Below are 20,871 nucleotides of genomic sequence, written 5' to 3'. Positions count from 1 at the left end.
TACCCAAAGCAATCTATAGATTCAATGCAATCCCTATCAAGCTACCAACGGTATTTTCCACAGAGCTAGAACAAATAATTTCACAATTTGTATGGAAATACAAAAAAAACTCAAATAGCCAAAGCAATCTTGAGAAAGAAGAATGGAACTGGAGGAATAAACCTGCCTGACTTCAGGCTCTACTACAAAGCCACAGTCATCAAGACAGTATGGTACTGGCACAAAGACAGAAATATAGATCAATGGAACAAAATAGAAAGCCCAGAGATAAATCCATGCACCTATGGACACCTTATATTTGACAAAGGAGGCAAGAATATACAGTGGAGAAAAGACAATCTCTTAAACAAGTGGTGCTGGGAAAACTGGTCAACCACTTGTAAAAGAATGAAACTAGAACACTTTCTAACACCATACACAAAAATAAACTCAAAATGGATTAAAGATCTAAACATAAGACCAGAAACTATAAAACTCTTAGAGGAGAACATAGGCAAAACACTCTCTGACATAAATCACAGCAGGATCCTCTATGACCCACATCCCAGAATATTGGAAATAAAAGCAAAAATAAACAATGGGACCTAATTAAAACCAAAAGCTTCTGCACAACTAAGGAAACTATAAGCAAGGTGAAAAGACAGCCTTCAGAATGGGAGAAAATAATAGCAATGAAGCAATGGACAAAGAACTAATCTCAAAAAATATACAAGCAACTCCTGCAGCTCAATTCCAGAAAAATAAATGACCCAATCAAAAAAAATGGCCCAAATAACTAAATAAACATTTCTCCAAAGAAGACATACATGGCTAACAAACACATGAAAAGATGCTCAACATCACTCATTATCAGAGAAATGCAAATCAAAACCACAATGAGGTACCATTTTACACCAGGCAGAATGGCTGCTATTCAAAAGTCTACAAGCAATATATGCTGGAGCGGGTGTGGAGAAAAGGGAACCCTCCTACACTGTTGGTGGGAATGCAAACTAGTACAGCCCCTATGGAGAACAGTGTGGAGATTCCTTAAAAAACTGCAAATAGAACTGCCTTATGATCCAGCAATCCCACTGCTGGGCATACACACCAAGGAAATCAGAATTGAAAGAGACATGTGTACCCCAATGATCATCGCAGCACTGTTTATAATAGCCAGGACATGGAAGCAACCTAGATGTCCATCAGCAGATGAATGGATAAGAAAGCTGTGTTACATATACACAATGGAGTATTACTCAGCCATTAAAAAGAATACATTTGAATCAGTTCTAATGAGGTGGATGAAACTGGAGTCCATTATACAGAGTGAAGTAAGCCAGAAAGAAAAACACGGAAACAGTATACTAACGCATATATATGGAATTTAGAAAGATGGTAACGATAACCCTGTATGTGAGACAGCAAGAGAGGCACAGATGTATAGAACAGTCTTTTGGACTCTGTGGGAGAGGGAGAGGGTGGGATGATTTGGGAGAATGGCATTGAAACATGTATAATATCATATATGAAATGAATCGCCAGTCCAGGTTCGATGCATGATACAGGATGCTTAGGGCTGGTGCACTGGAATGACCAAGAAGGATGGTTGGGGAGGGAGAAGGGAGGGGGGTTCAGGATGGGGAACACGTGTACACCCATGGCGGATTCATGTTGATGTATGGCAAAACCAATACAATATTGTAAAGTAATTAGCCTCCAATTAAAATAAATAAATTTATATTTTAAAAAATAATTAAAATAGAAAATTAAAAATAAACAAAAGAAAGAAAGAAAGAAACAGATGGGGCAGTATGGAAGACATTGGTGTTCACCAACATTCTCTATTCCTTAGGCATACAGAAAACTGCAGCTCCTACTCTTCTATAGGTGCTAGAGACTAGTTCTAGCCCCACTGAGAGAAGAATCTTCTGCATTGATTGTTAAATTCTGGAGGACTTTCCTCTTCCCCTACTGTAACCAACCAGGACCCTATGAGGTCTTCCCAGAATAGACCCCCCACCCATGTCCTCCACCTGCCTTTCGTCTGTAGAAAAACCTAATCGAAGAAATGAGAAAATGCAAAAAAAAAAAAAAAGAAGAAGAAGAAAAGAAACAGTGAAACAAGATAAAATAATAATAGCTGAGCCATTATACAAAGGCAAGGACCTTTAGGTCTTCCTCAAGGACTATAGATAATATTCTGAGTCATATCCTGTGAGCTGTTTTACAGATACTGAAAGCGCTCCCCGGTGGAAGACATTAACTGTAGGCTGCCCAAAAGCATGTAGACCCCAGACCCCAGGAACCAGGAGGTTGATGATGCTGACTCCAGATTACCTCATCACCAACCATTCAGAAGAACGTCCATGAGCTGACCACACCCCTGCTCCTTGAACACTGTGAGACTCCTCACTACCTCCTCCTCCTGTGCAACTCCCCACCCCCCACCCCAGCCTGGCAAAGGAATAAACTTATTTCTTTATACTTCACCAAAACTCTGTCTCCAAGATGTAATCTGGCACTGTTGTAAAGAGGTCCAATTTTGGCAACATCACTAACTCAACCGAAACAGGCTTGAGTTCAAATGTTGGAATCAGTATATGAAAGCAGTCTAATTAGATGAGTCATTGGGGAAAGAAGGTCCCTGGAGAATCACCTGAACCTACAACAGATGCTATGTGAATCCGAAATAACTTGCTTAATTAAGGCATTTGATAATGGGTCCTTCCTGGAGGTTCAGTGATTGGGACTCCACTGCAAGAGGTCAGGTTCAGGCCTTGGTCAGGGAACTAAAATCCCATCGTCTATGCAGTGCAGCCAAAAAAAAAAAGCACCAGCAGTCCTTGTTACCACAGCCTCACTTAACTTGCTAGAACAGGAACCAGAATGTCACCCACAGTCCTCAGGTAGATTAGAATATTTATGAATTAGGAGCCTGACCACAGGTCAGAAATTGTGTAGGGATGTGTGACCTGTTGTGAGTGTGGGTGTTATGGTTGTGAGTGTTCTAGAGCTGGGTGGGGGTGTTGCTCCCAGTTGGAAGGGTGTGTGTGGCGCTGTTTAAAAAAAAAAAAAAAAGGTAGCCATCAGAAAGAGCTCAAGCCGCTGAATTTTAATTTCCTTCTTTCTTCATACAAATACCTATGTATCTTTCCCATGTATCTCATCTCATCTGAAAATGAAGAAAAGTGTTTTGCTTAAGGCTGAGTGAGTGAGGACGTGACCTGGGGGCACCAGAAGCAGTAAAAGCCGGGGATGAGAAGGCCCGCACAGGTCTCAAGCCTGTCTCCCCTCCTCTGCTGCCAGCCCCCTGGCCAGGCTCCTGCACCTTCTCTCAGAGATAAACAAGAGCCCCTGGGGAGAAGAGGACCGTGAGGCCCAGAAAACACAGAGTAAACGGGGCTTGATCGCGCATTTGGAGGGAGGAGGAGTCCTTAGATGGGGAAGACTGGAGGATACGACGCTGAACCGGAAGTTAGCAGCGCCGTTCTTTCTTACTTCCTGTGTGAATGTGTCCTCCTCGCGTACGTTCTGAAATCTAACTTGACTGCATCATAACAGTAAGAGTTAATATCTGTCAGCTGCTTGTTACAAATCATTTTTCTAGGCACAGTGTGAATATGGGGGACAGGAGGAGGGACAGAGAGAATCATCAGAACAACCGTTCACTGTGATACTATCATGACTTCCCTTCTACGGGTGAAAAATGAGAGAATGAACCAGAGTTCACAGGAAGTTAGTCCACGGGCTATGCTATTTTCATTGCACTGTATTTCTTACTTGGGAACCCAGGAAAGCCTCATTTCTACATCTTTAACATCCCTGCAATAAGATGCACAAAAGGTCAAAATGACTGAATTATAACTTTGGTGCCAGGATAGACCTCCATCCCTGTCTCTTAAGAGAAGTCAGTGGTCTCATGGATCAGGAACAAGGAATGACAGGGAGACCATCTATAGGAAAAGGTAGCAAGGTCAACCAAAGAGAGAAGACAGTACCAACCTGGGAATCTCCCTTGCCAGTGGCCTGTGATACAGCTTGAATAAATGCAAGCATCCGGTTGGTCCAATCAGAAGCTCTGTTGGGTCGTTTTCTGTGCTGCTTGTCACTGTCCCCAGTGGGTGGATCGGGGTTTCCCAGGCTCTTCAGAGAAGCCAGACATTTCAGAGGAGACAGCTAATAAAGAGAGAGGTCATGCCTAGTTGCCTTCTCCCACATTTTTGTTTTTTGTTCTACTTGTATGAGTTTGAAAAAGATGAGGGATTTTTATTTTTCTCTTCCTGCCTGACTTCAACCAAGAGCTCTACTTCATAAAGATATGGGCTTTTCTGTGATTTTCCCCCAAAACTCACCCCTCATTTTGTACCCCTCTTCCACTTTTTCCCTCCCTGTTCTCTAGGGAGTGAGAGAAGTTGGGCATGGTAGATGCAGCTGTGCATTGAAGGTGTTAAAAAAATCATTCTCTATATTACCTGGCAAAACTATCTCTTCAGTCACTATCTTGGTGACTTTATTGTTTTTTATTGAAATATAATTAGGTTACAACACTATGTTAGTTCCAAGTGTACAACATAGTGATTTGATACTTCTGTACATTACAAAAGTAATCAACATGATAAATCTAGATGCAGTCTGTCATCATACAAAGTTATTACCGTAGTGTTCACTGTTTTAGCCACCCTGTGGATTTCATTCTTGTGACACATTCATTTTGTAACTGGAGATTTACACCTCTGAATCTCCCTCACCCATCTCACTCATTCTCCCCAGTCCCCTCCCCTTTGGCAACCACTCTGTACAACGTGTCTTTCTACTCTTTGCTTGTTCACTTGTTTTTCAGATCCCACGTGTAAGTGAAACCATACAGTGTATATCTTTCTCTGACTTACTTTGCCTTCATGTGATACCTGCTAGGCCCGTCTATGTTGTTGCTAATGGTATGATTTTCTTTTTTTATGACTGAGTGACTTTCCATCACATGTATGTACCAAATTTTCTTGATCCATTCATCTACTGATAGACACAGGTTGTTTCCATTTGATTTTGTTTCCTTTTTACTTAATTCACTTTGTTTCATTCTTTCCTTTTATTGATATAAGTAATTAAAGTCATGAATTCTCTGAATACTGCTTTAGCCATATCCTAAAAATTTTGATGTATGATTTTCAATTGTCATTTTTCTAGAAATTTTTCACTTGTTGCTTTCTTACTCTCTGGCCCAAGAGAAAGACTATTTCTTTAAGTTTCCATGTGGAAGGGCATTTATCTTTTCTGACCTTATTATTATTATCTAATTTGTTCCATTATAGTTGGAGAATTGTATCTGTATCATTCCTACTTTTGGGGGGAAATTACTGAAGTTTATTGTGCCAGAATGTGTGGTCCATTTTCATTAATACTTTGTGGAAACTTGAAAAATTGTTTTCCCAGTTTTCAGTGAGAAGTTGTCAATATAGGTTCATCAGATCTAACTTTTGACTAAGTTAGTAGCATCTTCTGTGTTCATAACTTTTATCTACTTGATTTCTCTGGTCCTAAGTGAATTGAAATCACCTATTACTACCTTTCTAAATAGTTTCCTAGTATCTTCCTTATTTTCTGCTCTGTGATGGTTACTTATATGCTATTTGGAACTTACATATCTCTTAGATATCCATTTTTAATTTTACACTTTCCATTATAAAGTGCCTTCTTATCTCAATCAATTTGGGGAGATGGATCTGAATGTCACCTTCTTTAATAATAAGGTTGTGACCTCTGCTTTCTTTAGGTTTACATTCTCTTCTTTTATGCCTTTGTCTATCATTTTATTTGTTGAATAAATGAATGAATCTTTCAGGACTTCCCTATCAATCCAGTAGTTAAGATTCCATGCTTTCACTGCAAAAGGAGTGGGTTTGATCTCTAGCCAGAGAATTAAGATACACATGCCACATGGAGTGGCCAAAAAATTCAAATTTAAAAGTGAAAAAACATGAATCTTTCTGAGTCACTGTATTTTTAAGCATATCTTTTGTATATTGCAAACAGCAGAGTTTTTCTTTTAATCTAATCTGAAAATATTTTAATTTTAATATTTTAATGAGTTAAGTCCATTTATAATTATTAACATGGCAAATGGATTCAGTATAATTTGGAGACAATTATCTTCTATTAAATATGTTTATATGAGTATTGCATTTTTTAAATCTTTCACTATATCTTTTTGCATTTTCCTAATTGCAGTCTTTCAGATTTGGGGAAAGCTGTTTATGTTGGCATTATCTTGATTTTACCTTTATATAATGCAGTTAGTTTCTCCCTTCTTTAGATAGTTCCTATTAGTTTTCTACTATAAATATTCGAAAACTAGCTTATATTCTCTCGCTTTCTCTTCAATTGTCTTTGTGTGTCTTCAATTGTCTTTGTATTCTTAAATATGTTCTAAATACGTGAAGTTGGGCGAAGTGCACCTTCACCTAGTTCTGTGTCCCAGGCAAGTGAGCAAATGTTTCTCAGACTCCATTCCTCATTCTTACAATTGGGAAAGTAATACATGTCACATAAGATTACCTTAAAGGTAAAGTAAGATATGGCAGGTTCTTAGCACAGCAGAAGCACACAGAAAGCACTCCATGAATGATTATCATTGATATTGAATATTGTAATTCATAAAAGTCCTTGAAACTCAGTATTTCCCAGGACCAGTAGATGGCACTGGATTCAAGAAAATGGATGTTCTTCTCACTCAGCACCCAAAACAGGGAAGGTCTTTGTTTTCCCCTCCCCCTAGTCCTTTCTCTGCAGATTCTGACAACTCCGCACTTCCTTCTGAGGCCCCACTGCCATTCAGAGGCAAGTGGCTGCCCCACTCAGCTGGCGCGTGAAAGACTTGAAGTTCAAAATCGTTCCCACTTTGGGCAGGGCAGACAGGGTGGGAGGTTGTTTGGGGATCCACAGTAATCTGAGAGTTTCCTAAGTTTCCTCTTTGCCATTCATATCTTGCTTCAAAAAGAGCAGCACATGGCTAAGTGGAAAGACTGAAGGTAAGTGACGAGAAGACAGGGAATTTAAGGGGTGGCAGAGGAGCCTGATGGGCTACAGTCCATGGGGTCACAAAGAGTCGGATATGACTTTGCCTGTGTGTACTGAACTGTAACTTCCTCCACTTTTACAGGAAAACTGGTGAAGGAAATGGCAACCCACTCCAGTGTTCTTGCCTGGAGAATCCCAGGGACGGGGCAGCCTGGTGGGCTGCCGTCTCTGGGGTCGCACAGAGTCGGACATGACTGAAGTGACTTAGTAGTAGTAGTAGTGAAACGGTGATGGGCAGTGGGAGGAGAAAATGAAAAGAACTAGGACTGGACTTCCCTGGTGGTTCAGTGGTTAATAATCCACCTGCTACTGCAGGGTTGCAGGTTCGATCCCTGGTCTGGGAAGATCCCACATGCTGTGTGGCAACCACACACCACAACTACTGAAGCCGTGTGCCCTAGAGGCTGTGTGCTGCAACAAGAGAACCCACCGCATCAGAAGCCCTTGCACCATTACTCAAGAGTACCCCACTCACCACGACTGCAGGAAGCCCGCAAGCATCAGCCAAAACCCAGCGCATCCAAAAATAAATAATTAAAAAAAAAAAGGAACTGGAACTCTGGACAAATCAGAAATACTAATGCCTGTGGTTACCAGGCAGACCACACTTGGGAATTTGTTGAATACACTGTCGGGGAATGCTTTCTGTGTCTCTGAAGTCAGTCTTACCTGGGACTCTCCCTCAAGGATAACGCATTTTCATGACCCCTTATGATCCTAAGTTCTGCTGCACCTTCCTGTGTGCCCATCCAGATGCCTGAGTTTCCCTCCCAGCTCTCTGACTGATGGGCTCTGTGATTTCAGGCCCCTTTCCCTATCTGTAAAAGATTTGACAGCTGTACTATTTTTAAGATGTCTTTCAAGTGTTAGGTATTATGAATATGTGGGTGTAATTATACTGAGGTTACCAAAGAATTTTAATAGATCCTTTTCTCCATGAAGACTGTAGTTCCCACAAGGCAGGGGATATAGAACTTATTATTCCTATCTTACAGATGGAGGAAGGACACTTGGTGGGGAGGGGAAAGAATCAGGCCAGTCTTCTCTCTCCCGGTGCTTAATTCGCCCTCAGTGAAAGGCTACTGACTCCAGTATTCTGGCCTGGAGAATTCCATGGGCTATACAGTTCATGGGGTGGCAGAGAGTCAGACAGGACTGAGTGACTTTCGCTTTCACTTTCACTTTCTCTCTCTCCCAATGTTTATTTCACCCTCCGTGAAATTTGAGCAATAACAGGTGTGGAGCAGCTGGACAACCGCAGATGAAGTAAAGGTTTACACGCATAGGAAGTCATTTACTCTGGCCTCACCCTGATCCCAACAGTTGCCAGGCAGAAACAAACCTAAAACAACAAAAGTTCTGGTGAGTTCAGTGCTAGTCTGGAAAGTACCTGCTACTTCTGGGAAAGTGAAAGTTTCAACTTTCTTAAAAATAGCAAATGTAAGACCTTCCAGGAACCAGTGACATGTACAGCTCTGGAATGTCAGTGATTTGTATGTGTAAGGAATGTTGAGATGGAAGACAGTAGAGGAAGGAGATTTATTCATTTACCCCAAACAGTTATTTATCATTCAATTTGAATGAAGCCCCGTGCCAGGCAGTAGACATAAAGCTTAATAAGACAGATGGCCTCCCCTGCAGGGGCTCACGGTCTAGTTTAAGGACGGAGGTCAATGGTGGGGGTGGAGAATTGAAGGAGCACATGGAAAGGAGCTCTGAGACAACTAGAGAAGGATTCCTGGGAGACTTAAACCCTGCTGCTGCTGGTGAATCTTAAAGAACTAGGGCCTAACGGGGACAGCCATTTTGGGAATGGCAGGGCGCCATGTACGGAGGCACAAAGGTATCAGGAGGGCAGGAAGTTTGTCATGGATGGAAACTCCTTTCCAAAAGGAAAAGCAGAGAGAAATGGGCTAGATAAGCTGTGTTTCTGGGGAAGAAATATCAGTGCAGAAAAGAGTAGGGACACAGGAAGGATTTTTCAGGAGTGATACTGCTTTACTTGTCCCCTAGAAAGAAAAATGACTTCATTAACAACGTCTGGAAGAGATGAACCAATGATAGGGGAACCTCTTTGGACATGAGGTCATTCCCTGGTGGCTCAGATGGTAAAAAATCTGCCTGTGATGCAGGAGACCCAGGTTTGATCCCTGGATCAGGAAAAACCCCTGGAGAAGGGAATGGCTACCCACTGCAGTATTCTTGCCTGGAGAATCCCATGGACAGAGGAGCCTGGTGCGCTACAGTCCATGAGGTTGTAAAGAGTCAGACAGAACTGAGTGACTAACACTTTCACTTTCACAACACAATGAATGAAAGTTGTAACAATGGAATTAGAGAGAAAATAAGGGATTTGGAGCTATTCACAACTAGAAGTGAAAGAGCTTTGGGAGATTTGATTATACGGTAGACTACAACACAAGAGGCAATATAATTGGTTGAGAGTGTGGACCCCTGGGTCAGGCCTGGATTCCAAGTCCAATTCCACCACTGTGCAACCTTGGGAAAGTCCTTTAATCTCTTTGAGACTCAGTTTTCTCATGCATACAATGGGTATGTGGGTAAACAACCTCAACGGGTTGAGGATAAGGATTAAAAATGATAATACATGGAAAAGACTTCGCATATTTCCTACACATATTAAAACACTGTACACAGTAGCTGTTATCAAAGTTTTATTAAAACTGTTAACTAACAGTGCTCTGCTCCCCCATATCCTAGTGGACCCCAAAATATCAGACCCTGGTGGGAACTGAGAAAAATATAGGGAAGGGCAAACTCATGAATATTTATGTATCTCAAAGAACAATCCAAAGACTGATCAGCCAGCCAGCAAAATAGTCATGGTGATTATCTCTGGGACATGAAACAGTGCATAATTGTACTTTTCTCCTCCTTACCTGTCTCTATTGTCTAAATTTACTATACAAATGTATGCTATTTATGTAAGAAAAATACTTTTAAATATATTCAAGATGCCACAATACAGTACTCAGCACCAGGCAAAGCTCTGTTCGTCAAGGAACTAAGGTAACTGGATGCAGACAGATACCACGTCTCCCGTCCCCCGCCCTCCCACGGCCCCAGCAGAAGTACCCACGGTCTAAATCCAGCTCCAAAAACAACCAGCCAGGGGAACACCCCCAGGGAAAGCCAAGCCAGGAGCTATTCCGGGTCGCTGAGACGGCCCTGGGCGGGGCCGGGGGTGTCTGGGGTCTCCACGCTCCGGTTCTGCTGCACCAGCCAGGAGTAGAGGTCCTGCCCGTCCACGAGCTGCTCGGGGCTCTGCAGCCGCCCCTGCCTCAGCACCAGGACCTGGTCGGCGCTCTGAACCGTCTGCAGCCTGTGGGCGATCACCAGCACCGTGCGGGCCCCGTGCGCTCTCCAGTCCTGCAGCTGAAGGGGGAGGATCGCGATGCCCCGGGTGCCGGGTCAGAAGGGGCTGGAGGCCCGGGGCCCACGGGGCTTAGGGGGAAGAGGCGTGAGCCACGAGGAGGCAGCACGGAGCAGAAGAGCAAGGTCAGCTGCCCTCCCCGCTCCCGGGTCAGGCAGCCTCGGAGGATCGGGGAGGTCCCCGCCCGCCCCGGCCGCAGGAGGGGTCCCGCCGCCCCGCACTCACAGCCTGCTCACACTCCACGTCCAGGGCACTGGTGGCTTCATCCAGGATGAGGACGCGGGGCTCCCGCACGAGGGCCCGGGCGATGGCCAGACGTTGCTTCTGCCCCACCGCCAGCTGGCTGCCTTTCTCCCCCACCTCTGAGGAGACCGAGAAACGCGCCCTCCTCAGAGGCGGGCCCGGACGACGCCCGCTTCCCCGGCGCGGCTGGTACTTCCACAGGCACCGCCCCGGGGGCCGAGCGCCCGTGGACGGGGGCGGGGCGGGGGGACCTCCGCGGCGGCCGCTTCTCTGCGAACAGGCCCGCGAGGGGGTCGGGAGGCCACAGCGCGCAGTTGGCGGGCGCAGGGGGCGACGCCGCGGCCGCGGGTACCTGTATCGAGCCCGAGCTCCAGCTCGCGGATGAACTCCTCGGCCCGGGCCGCCCGCGCCGCAGCCAGCACCTCCTCGTCGCTGCAGCCCTCCAGGCCGTAGGTGATGTTGTCCCTCACCGAGCCCGAGAACAGCACGGGCTCCTGCCCTACCAAGACCACCTGAGCGGAGGCGACGGGAGCAGACTGTGCGGAAACCCACGCGGCGCCGACCCGCCCTTCCTCCTCGCCCGCCCCGCTCGCCACGGACCCTTGGGTTCCCGCCCCACGCCCCTCCCCTGCCCTCTGCCACCCTTCTCCGTCCTCCCCACCTGACGGTGCAGGTAGTGGTGCTCATACTCGGAGACCGGCTTCCCGTCCAGCAGCACCTGGCCCTCGGTGGGCTGGTAGAGATTCTGCAGCAGCGCGGCCACCGTGCTCTTCCCAGACCCGTTAGGCCCCACCAGCGCCGTCATCTGCCCAGGACTCAGGGTGAACGTCAGACCCTAGAACAGCCGGGGAAGAGTCAGAGGCCTGCCCCTTCCCCCGGCCTCCCCTCTCCTTGGAGGCGGATCATCCGCGCAGGGAGTCAAGGGCCCAGTCTCCCCGATCGGGCACCTGGAGCGCAGGCTGGTCGGGGCGACTGGGATACGCAAAGGACACGTTCTGGAAAGTCACCCTGCCCTGCAGAGTGGGTGGGGCCAGAGTCCCTGGTGGAGGTAGATCTGGCTTTCGGTCCAGGTAGCAGAACACCTTCTTGGCTGCCCCCACGTTGCTCAGCATGTCCCCAAACATGTACACCAGGGTCTGCAAGACAGGAGGGCGGGGCTCAGCTAAGCAAAGGCAGCTGCGCCACGAACCAGCTTCCCAGCTCCTAACGCCAGCCCCGCCACACTCCACCCCGGCTGGGCTTCTCTCCTTGTCCCAAAAAGATCACCACCTTTAATTTAAAAAAAAAAGAAAAAAAAAAAAAAAACTTTCTTAGAAAAGATTTTTTAACTGGAGAAAGGAACGGCAACCCACTCCAGTATTCTTGCCTGGAAAATTGCATGGACAGAGGAGCCTGGCAGGTTGAAGACTCAGATACAACTGAGCAACTAACACTCACTTTCCTGAATAATGAGGCAGATGTCTTCCATATGAGATAACTAGTATAAGAGTCTAAAAAAAAAAGATTTTTACAAAAAATTTTGGCTGCCCCAGGTGGCAAGTGGGACCCTAGTTGCCCCACCAGGGATCAAACCCATGCACTCTGCAGTGGAAGCACAGAGTCCTAACCACTGGACTATCAGGAATGTGTGCAATTTGACTCAACTTAAAATGGGCACAATACCCCATTATTCCAATTTGTAATGTAAAGGATGGAGACCTCTTTACTTCTCCCATCCAGCGTCACCTTCATCCTAGAACCTTTCCAGCTACTGTGCTGTGTTACTTGTACACAGCTATCTAGTCTGGTGAGACAGGGACTCCTTAAATGCAAGCACTGTGCCCACCTCATCTTTGCAGCCACCAGACTGCCTCAAACAGCTCTCCACACGTAAGAGATGTTTATAAAAATTATAAACTAAAACCCCAGGTGCAGAAACTAATTACTTTTCAAAACTGGTTTATATAAGGAGGTTGTCCCAGGAGGCTCAGTGGTAAAGAATCTGCCTGCCAATGCAGGAGACAAAGGTTCAATTCCTGGTCAGGAAGAATCCCCGGAGGAGGGCATGGCAACCTACTCCAGGATTCTTGCCTTAATAGCCCATGGACAGAGGAGCCTGGTGGGCTACAGTCCATGGCATTGCAAAGAGTCGGACAGGACTGAGCAACTGAGCACACGTCTATAGGGAAAGAACTAAATAATACTCATTCTGCCTTTCCTAATCAAACTATACCACTCGGCAGCTTATCAGCACATGAGAAGACATCTCGCCTGAGAGATGCATCCTGGCTAATAAATGAAGGAATGGCAGAGTGTCACCATTTTTGCAACCCTGAATAATTTAATAGATCGTGACACTAAGCTTTATTGATTGTTGCCACCACAGATGTATATGAGAGAGAAAAAAAGAGATCAATATAATATATACCTCTATGAAACATGTGGAAATCTGACCACTGACTGTATTTGGTGAGGTTATTAATTTTTTTGGTATGATCATGGCTTTGTGGTTATATATTTGTAATGTTGACATTTAGAGATACATATTTACAGATGAAACTATATCTTGGCTCTGATTCAAAGTAATATGGGTGGGGAGAAGTCAGTGGGTGGTACAGGTGAAATAACATTGGCCATGAGTTTATAACTGTTAGATGCTGGGAGATAAAAAACAAGGTCCCATTGTATAGCACAGAGAACTATAGTGTATATCCTCTGATATATACACACAATTATATATTAAATAGATAACTAATAAGGACCTACTGTAGAGCACAGGCAACTCTACTCAAAACTCTGTAATGACCTACATGGGAAAAGAATCTAAAAAAGAATGGATATATATATATATATATATATATATATAACTGATTCACTTTGATGTACACCTGAAATTGTCATAACATTGTTAATCGGCTATATACCCATATAAAGTAAAAAGTTGTCTTTAAAAAGTTAAACAAAAAGTAAAAAAAAAAACAAACAAAAAAAACAGATGCTGAGTACAAGGAGGTCCATGTTTATAGATTTATCGTTTTCCTCTTTTTTTAACCCAAGTTTGAAATTTTAAATGACAATGAGTTGGGGTTATTTCAGTTTGTTTTTTTAAGGGGAACAAATAGAAGCCAAAGGAGGAAAATGAGAGCACGCACAGCTCCCGACTCACTTGCATATAGTTGCCCACGTCCTCCTGGTAAAGCAGGAAGGAGAGGAGCCCGCCGCGGGTGAGGTCCCCAGCCAGGATCTGCTGCAACGCACAGTTCAGCAAGAGCACCTTCATCGCCAAGTGCAGCATCTGGAGGGAGAAGAAAGGAGAGCCTGAGGACCTTCCACTCTTTGGCCTCCCTGCCCCTACGACGAGACATTCCATCCAACACAAAAACACCTGTTATACTACATTCACTCGACTCTGTAACTACAATAAGTAATATACACTTTGAAGATGTTGGAGCCAGGTGGCGAATGAAGGAGTAAATGGATGGATGCTTGACACAGAACGGTGAATGAACAAACTCAGACTTTTCTTTGTTTAAGTATTTTGTGCTTCGTGCACAAAGGGGATTGAAAACAGGAGAGTGAGGTCCCCTGAGAAAACTGGGGGCCAACAAATCGCTCATCACCTACCTCCCAACAGAGAAGAGACTCATGAAGAAGATAGCACTGGCGAAGGCATCAGGAACCCCAGGGACCCCCAAGACCAGCCCCCACCTGCACCCTTCCTCCAGCCCTCAGCTTCCTCACCCTCCTTAAGAGCAGATAGAGGGCCTGTTCCAGGTCCCGTCGCCACCACAGCTGCCGGCATCGTTCAAGGGCCTCCTTATAGCGACAGACCTCTTGCTCCTCGGCTCCAAAACTGCGCACAGTCTGCAGCCCTCCAACCGACTCCCGCACCACCTGCCCAGCTTTCGCCACAGCATCCTGGATCTCCCAAAGGACTGCCTGGAACAGCGGAGCCAAGGATGGAGCGGGCCAATTTGGCAGAAGACAGCCAACCCCCAGAGCCCACTCCAGTCCCTTCACGCTAAGTGAAGTAAGACAGAGAAAGGCAAATATTATATGATATTGTTTATATGTGCAATCTAAAAAAAAAAAAATACAAGTGAATCTATACACAAAACAGAAACAGACTCACAGACATAAAAAAAAAAAGAAAAAAACCTTATGGTTACCAAAGGTGGAGAAGGGAATACATTTGGAGTTTGAGATTAACAGATATAAATCACTGACACAAAGTAGAGAGGCAACAAGGATTAACTGTATAGCACAGGGAACCACAATCAACATCTGAAAATCTCTCCCTCTCCCCTCACTCCTCTCTTAAAAACACACACGTTTGCATAAAGTCCCTGGGATGACGTCTTCCCTGGGGATTCCCCAGCATCTGCACATACCTGATGGCGGGCATTGTACACCTTTTCAGCCACTATCATGAGAGGCACCTCGAACAGAGACAGGAAGGTGAGTTGAGGTGACAGGCTGAGCATGAAGCTATAAAGTCCCAGCACTTTCACCAGGCTTCGAGACAGCACATTGGTGTTATAAGGAAGCCAAGAACTCATCAGTTTGGTATCCGAGCTCAGCCGGGAATTCAGCTCCCCTGGGCAGGACAGAGCAGGCAAGGAAACCACGTGTTGTAATGCAGAACCCCCAGAAACTCCCTTCTGACCTCCCGATCATCTCATTGAGCCCTCCCTCCTTGCAGAGAGACAGGTCCCCAAAGAGAAAAACAGCTCCCGGCCCTCGCACCAAGGATGCAGGCAGGACCAGCTGGGTGCAGGTAGGCGGCAGCAGGTGGGCAAAGAACATGCAGGGGGACCCCAGACCTGCACCCCAGGCCTTACCTGTCTTAGTCTCTTGGAAGAAAGGGAGGTCCTGGCGCAGGAGGGAAGAGAAAAGCATCTCCCGGATCCGCAGGTTGATTCTGGACATGGTAAAGACGAAGATGCTTCCTCGGCAGCCTGCACACAGTGAGCTGTGGGGAAAGAGGGTTGGAGGATGAATGGGAGAGAGATGCAGAGAGGAAGGGGGAGGGAAGGAGAAGAAAAAGCACAGAAGGAAAAGAAGTACAAAGTTGGAGGTAGTATATGAAGAGAGAAGAAGAGAAATAAGAGACATGAGGGACAGGAATCAACAGAGGAAGGAAAAAAGAGGACCCAGTGAACCTCATCCTAGTCCCAACCCCTACCAAGTAGTTAGTTAGTTTGTAGACAGCAGATTCCTGGCTGTGTTGAAAAACAAAAGGGAAAGTAAATACAGTGGGAAAGAGTAGAGATGCTGGAAAGAAAGGTGACAAGGCTCAGAGTAACAGCTTCCAAAACTGACAAGATGAGTTAGGGAAGAAGGGTCAGGATGAACAAACATGTCCCCCCTGACAATAGGCTAACTATGGAAACAAACATGAGCTGGGAGGTCAGAGTCAGAAAAGATAAATGGAACTTCATGGAGATAAAAGTGCTCACAGGCAACTGAGAGACATTCCATTCGACACACAAACACCTACTGTACTATACTCATTTGTATCTGAACTATAATAAGCAATATAAACTTTGAAGATGTTGGAGCCAGGCAGCGAATGAAGGAGTAAATGGATGGATGCTTGACATAGACGGTGAATGAACTCATACAGGCTTTTGTTCGTTTAAGAATTTTGTGCTTTGTGCACAAAGGGGATTGAAAACAGGAGAGTGTGGTCCCCTGTAAAAACTGGGGGCTAACAAACCGCTCATCACCTACCTCCCAACAGAGAAGAGACTCATGAAGAAGATAGCACTGGCGAAGGCATCCGGATCAAAGTCGCCCCCCAGGATGTCAATCACACGGCCAGAATAGTAAGGGATCACGGTCTCCCCTGCAGCAGGTAGGAGGACGGCAGTCAGAGTGCAGCTGCTAAAGGGCCTCCTCCCAACCTCCAAGTCCCTGCGCCCTCTCCCCACTCACCCAACACGGCCAGAGAGAGGAAGGAGAAGGCCGCAACCAGGAAAGGCAGGTCAGGCCAGGAGAGCTTCAGCAGCCTCCACATCAAGACTCTGTTCTCCTGGCCCTGCCCCTCCGCCTTGGCTCCTGGAGGGCTCAGCACGGCCCATAGGGCCCTGCTCAGCCCCACTGCCCAGTACCCCAGCAGCAGCCAGGCCCAGGTGGCTGCAGCCACTCTGACTGGAGGGGCGCTCAAGGCCCCCGGGACCAGAGCCCTCAGGGAGAGAAACAGGGGGGTCACCAGGCAGAGGAGGGGCAGCTGCGCTTCCACACACCCCAGCAGCCCTCCCAGCCTCAGCAGCCCCCAAAGTCCACCGAGTCGCAAGACGCCCTCCAGCCACAGGCCGGGAAGCCCGCGGGGAAGCAGGGCCCCCAGGGGACCCTGCAGCAGCCAGAGCAAGGCCAAGTCCGCCAGCAGCAGGGAGGCCCAGGGTCTCAGGTCCGGGCACCGCATGGCGAGATCTAGGAGTAGAAGAGAAGGACAGAGGTGGCTTCCAGCCCCTGTCCCCACTCCCACTCTGCCCAAGCGTCCGCTGGCTTCCTCCCCCCACTTTTTTTTTAAACCCTGTGCTGCCCTGAAAGATGCGCTGGGTACCCCGTCTCACCAGCACCCCCGCCTAGGACCCAAGGCATTCGGCCTGACAGAGGCAGCCTCGTCCTCTAAAACACGTCCCGTGACCCCCTCCGCACACCCCGGCCCCGCCAGCCGCCGCCGAGTTCCCAGGGGCCAGGCGATGCCCGCCGCGCTCCCCAGGCCCCCGGTCCAAAGGGGCGGGAGGCGGGGGCGCAGCGCGCGTGCCGGGCGGGCTGCGCCTGTGTCAGCGTTCCAGGTTTACATGCGCACAAGCTCACCAGTGGCGGATCCCGGGCTCTTTGCTGGCGTGCCGAGGGCTGAGCTCTGAGATCCCCTCGCGCGGCCTCCGCTCCGTCTCGCCTCTTGGCGGGCGAGGCTCCCCCAGCCGCGGGCGGCCAGGCTCCTGGGCTTTCGCTTTTGCTTTCGCTTCCGCCTCGGCAGCCGCTGCCTGGTTGTGCGCCTGGCAGCCGGCCGGGGGCGCGCGACACCTGCTGGACGCGGACCGGTGCCCGAGGCCGGCTCCGCGTGCCAGGACGAATCTACCACCCTCAGCCACATGTACTCTGTCGTAGGAAACTCCTGCACTTCTTAAAACTGCCATTAAGTAAGATGACGCTGTTTCAAGAATTGGGATGCTTTGCAATTGAAGAACCGCTGGATTTTCTTACCTCCGCTCTGAGGTGACCGCACCCATGAAATTAAGACTTTTGCTCCTTGGAAGAAAAGCTATGACCAACCTAGATAGTATATTAAAAAGCAGACACAATACTTTGCCAACAAAGGTCCGTCTAGTTCAAAATATGGTTTTTTCCAGTAGTCATGTATGAATGTGAGAGTTGGACCATAAAGAAAGCTGAGCGCAGAAGAATGGATGCTTTTAAAAACTGTGGTGTTGGAGAAGACTCTTGAGAGTCCCTTGGACTGCAAGGAGATCCAGCCAGTCCATTCTGAAGGAGATCAGCCCTGAATAGTCATTGGAAGGACTGATGCTGAAGCTGAAACTCCAATACTTTGGCCACCTGATGTGAAGAGCTGACTCATTGGGAAAGACCCTGATGCTGGGAAAGATTGAAGGCGGGAGGAGAAGGGGACGACAGAGGATGAAATGGTTGGATGGCATCATTGACTCGATGGACATGAGTTTGAGTAAGCTCTGGGAGTTGGTGATGCACAGGGAGGCCTGGCGTGCTGCGGTTCATGGGTCACAAGAATCAGACACGACTGGGTGACTGAACTGAACTGAGCTGAAATGATCCTGTTTTGAGAATAGCCCTCTTTACCCCATCCAAGTTCCAGTTGTGGGATCTTGGGGTTTAAAAAAACAGAGCAGAGACCAAGTGAGAAACAAGCAGGACTTCTGCGAAATAGACAGCCCCTCCACTCTCACCAGGACCTGTGTGAGTTTCCACCTGCAAATTCTTACCTGAGAAGGCGCTCACCCCACATCTTCATGCCTTCCTCAGCAGAGCTCCTGAGCAAGCACGTGCTCAGAAGCCTCTAAATTTGTGCTCCAGTTATTTGGGGGAATGCCTTCAACATATGAGGAAAGTGGACTTTGTTTCTTGGTCTACTCTAACACTGATTAGCTCAGTAATCGGATTTCTATAGGTCCTACCAGACCCCGAGCCCATCTGTGGAACATGCAGCTGGGTTTATTCCAGAAATAACTCTTCTGGTTGAAACTACCTCTCAGACTCAAAATGTCCCCCAAGGGAGGACCACTTGAATTCCAAACCACCCTCTTGAAATGTTATTGGCACAATTACCATAAGTCACTTCAAATTTAGATTTGAAGTTAGGAAGTTATTTAAACTTCTCCAACCCTGTTCATTCTGGAATTTTAAGGATCTCTCTCTAAAAAAAACAACTCCACACTCAGCTGCTTTCTACTTACAGGCTTTTCTCTTGATTAACTCTCCTGGGAAAGTGACACTGTGTTGCTTCTCCCTGCAGGGCCAACATAATTCAAAGAATCTCACAGTGAGGATCTCCCTGGCTGTCAAGTGGGACGTTTCTAATCCAGGAGACATGGTTCAATCGCTGGTGAAATAATTTTAATATTTAATAGAGGATTATCTGGCCTGATTTCAATAGACAGTCATTAAAAGAAGAGAAATAGAAACAATTGAGAAAATTGAACAGCACATACATCACCAAATTGGGCTAACCAACATTCCGACTTAATCAGCTGGGAAGTCCCTCATTAACGGCAATCTGAAATCCTAGTTAGGAAAAGTTCCCAAGTGGTGCATCCACCCCACGAGTAAGACTTTGAATTGCAGTTTCAGGGGCTCCTGATTATACTTCCAAGCCACAGACTGATATCATCATGAGTTTGCGTGCAAAAATACAGCTTTGGTTTTACTTTAACCTTTTTATAAGGCTGTTTCTTTTACCTTGTGAATCATAGGATTTCATTACATCTTGGGGGGTTGGCCAGACCTCCAGGGGCTCAAGAATTCCAAGGTCCACCCCTTTCTCTTTTTTCAATATAATTTTATTTTTGGTTATTTTTGGCTGGCTGGGTCTTTGTTGCTCTCAGGCTTTTCTCTAGTTGTGGTGCGTGGGGGTGCTCTCTAGTTGCTTGCATGGGCTTCTCATTGCAGTGGCGTCTCTTGTTGCCAAGCACAGGCTCTAGGGTAGGAGGGCTTGTGGCTCCCGGGCTCAGCAGTTTGGCTCCGGGCTCTAGAGCACAGGTTCAGTGGCTGCAGCACTCGGGCTTAGTTCCTTGGAGACACGTGAGATCTTCCTAGATCGGGGATCAAACCCGTGTCTCCTGCATTGGCAGGTGGATTCTTCACCACTAAGCCACCAGGAAAGCCCCACCACCATCTTTCTTATCTCAAGTGCCACCTGACTTGCTCTGCGTGCAGACAGCCACGGAATCGGGCAGTGTCCAGGCAGGTCAGAAGCAGGTCAGAGGCCTGCTCTCCTGCTTCTGAAGCCTGATCAAGACTTCCTCCATTTTAATTTCCCTAACAGTCAGGGGACTAAGATCCCACATACCATGCAGCACAGCCAAAAGAAAAAGAAAATCTCACTGTGCCTGTCTCATCTTTCTAACCTGGTTACTTTTCCCTCATTTTTTCCCAACTTCAGTGACGCTTCCTTTATCTCCTCTTCCACTTCAATCGCAGTCTTGTCACCTTGCAATGAGTGTGGCCCATCATGAAACTGAATGGCTAACATCCATCTTTCCATGTAATATCCACTCTCTCTGAAACAGGAGGGAAGAGGGCAGGGCCCAACCTTTAAAGGAATGACAGAGCCCAAGGACACAACATAAACTGACTGAACCAAACAGGCCCAAGATGGTGGGCAAGTCGACTCACCCTAGACCTTGATCCTAGGTGTATGCTCACTGTAACATGTAAACAAGCTAACCGGCACACCCACAAGGCGCCATGACAGTTCCAAGACCCAAAAGTGGGCGAGGCCCAGTTCCTGGAAATCTCCACCCCTTCCCCAAAATAGTTGGAATAACCCTCCCACTCCTTAGCCTATGAAGTTACCCAGCCCATAAAAGCTAGCCATACATTTCAAGCCCATTCTTGCCTTCTAAGATGGCCCACATTCCCTCTGTGGAGTGTGTTTCTCTCTGAATAAATCCATTTCTTACCTATCACTTTCTCTCTCACTGAATTCATTCTTC

The 20,871-nt window shown here is 46.9% G+C and overlaps 1 protein-coding gene across 1 annotated transcript; it reads right to left on the bottom strand.

Moving 5' to 3' along the window:
• Positions 1 to 9,940: 9,940 nt before the first annotated feature.
• On the bottom strand, positions 9,941 to 17,653 carry TAP2 (transporter 2, ATP binding cassette subfamily B member). Its single transcript, XM_040249162.1, has 12 exons — positions 17,498 to 17,653; positions 16,610 to 17,107; positions 16,406 to 16,520; positions 15,514 to 15,644; positions 15,064 to 15,269; positions 14,414 to 14,611; positions 13,839 to 13,967; positions 11,641 to 11,829; positions 11,355 to 11,528; positions 11,046 to 11,205; positions 10,676 to 10,812; positions 9,941 to 10,452 (listed from the first exon to the last, which is right to left on the bottom strand). Exons 2-12 carry the CDS (start codon positions 17,097 to 17,099, stop codon positions 10,222 to 10,224), a joined length of 2,160 nt encoding a protein of 719 aa, XP_040105096.1. The 5' UTR covers positions 17,100 to 17,107; positions 17,498 to 17,653; the 3' UTR covers positions 9,941 to 10,221.
• Positions 17,654 to 20,871: the final 3,218 nt, after the last annotated feature.

This window comes from Oryx dammah, unplaced genomic scaffold (genome assembly GCF_014754425.2).
Source record: "Oryx dammah isolate SB20612 unplaced genomic scaffold, SCBI_Odam_1.1 HiC_scaffold_11, whole genome shotgun sequence".
Taxonomy (NCBI): domain Eukaryota; kingdom Metazoa; phylum Chordata; class Mammalia; order Artiodactyla; family Bovidae; genus Oryx; species Oryx dammah.
The sequence above is the reverse complement of the archived record's forward strand: the minus strand, read 5'-3'. Positions and strand labels throughout refer to the sequence as shown.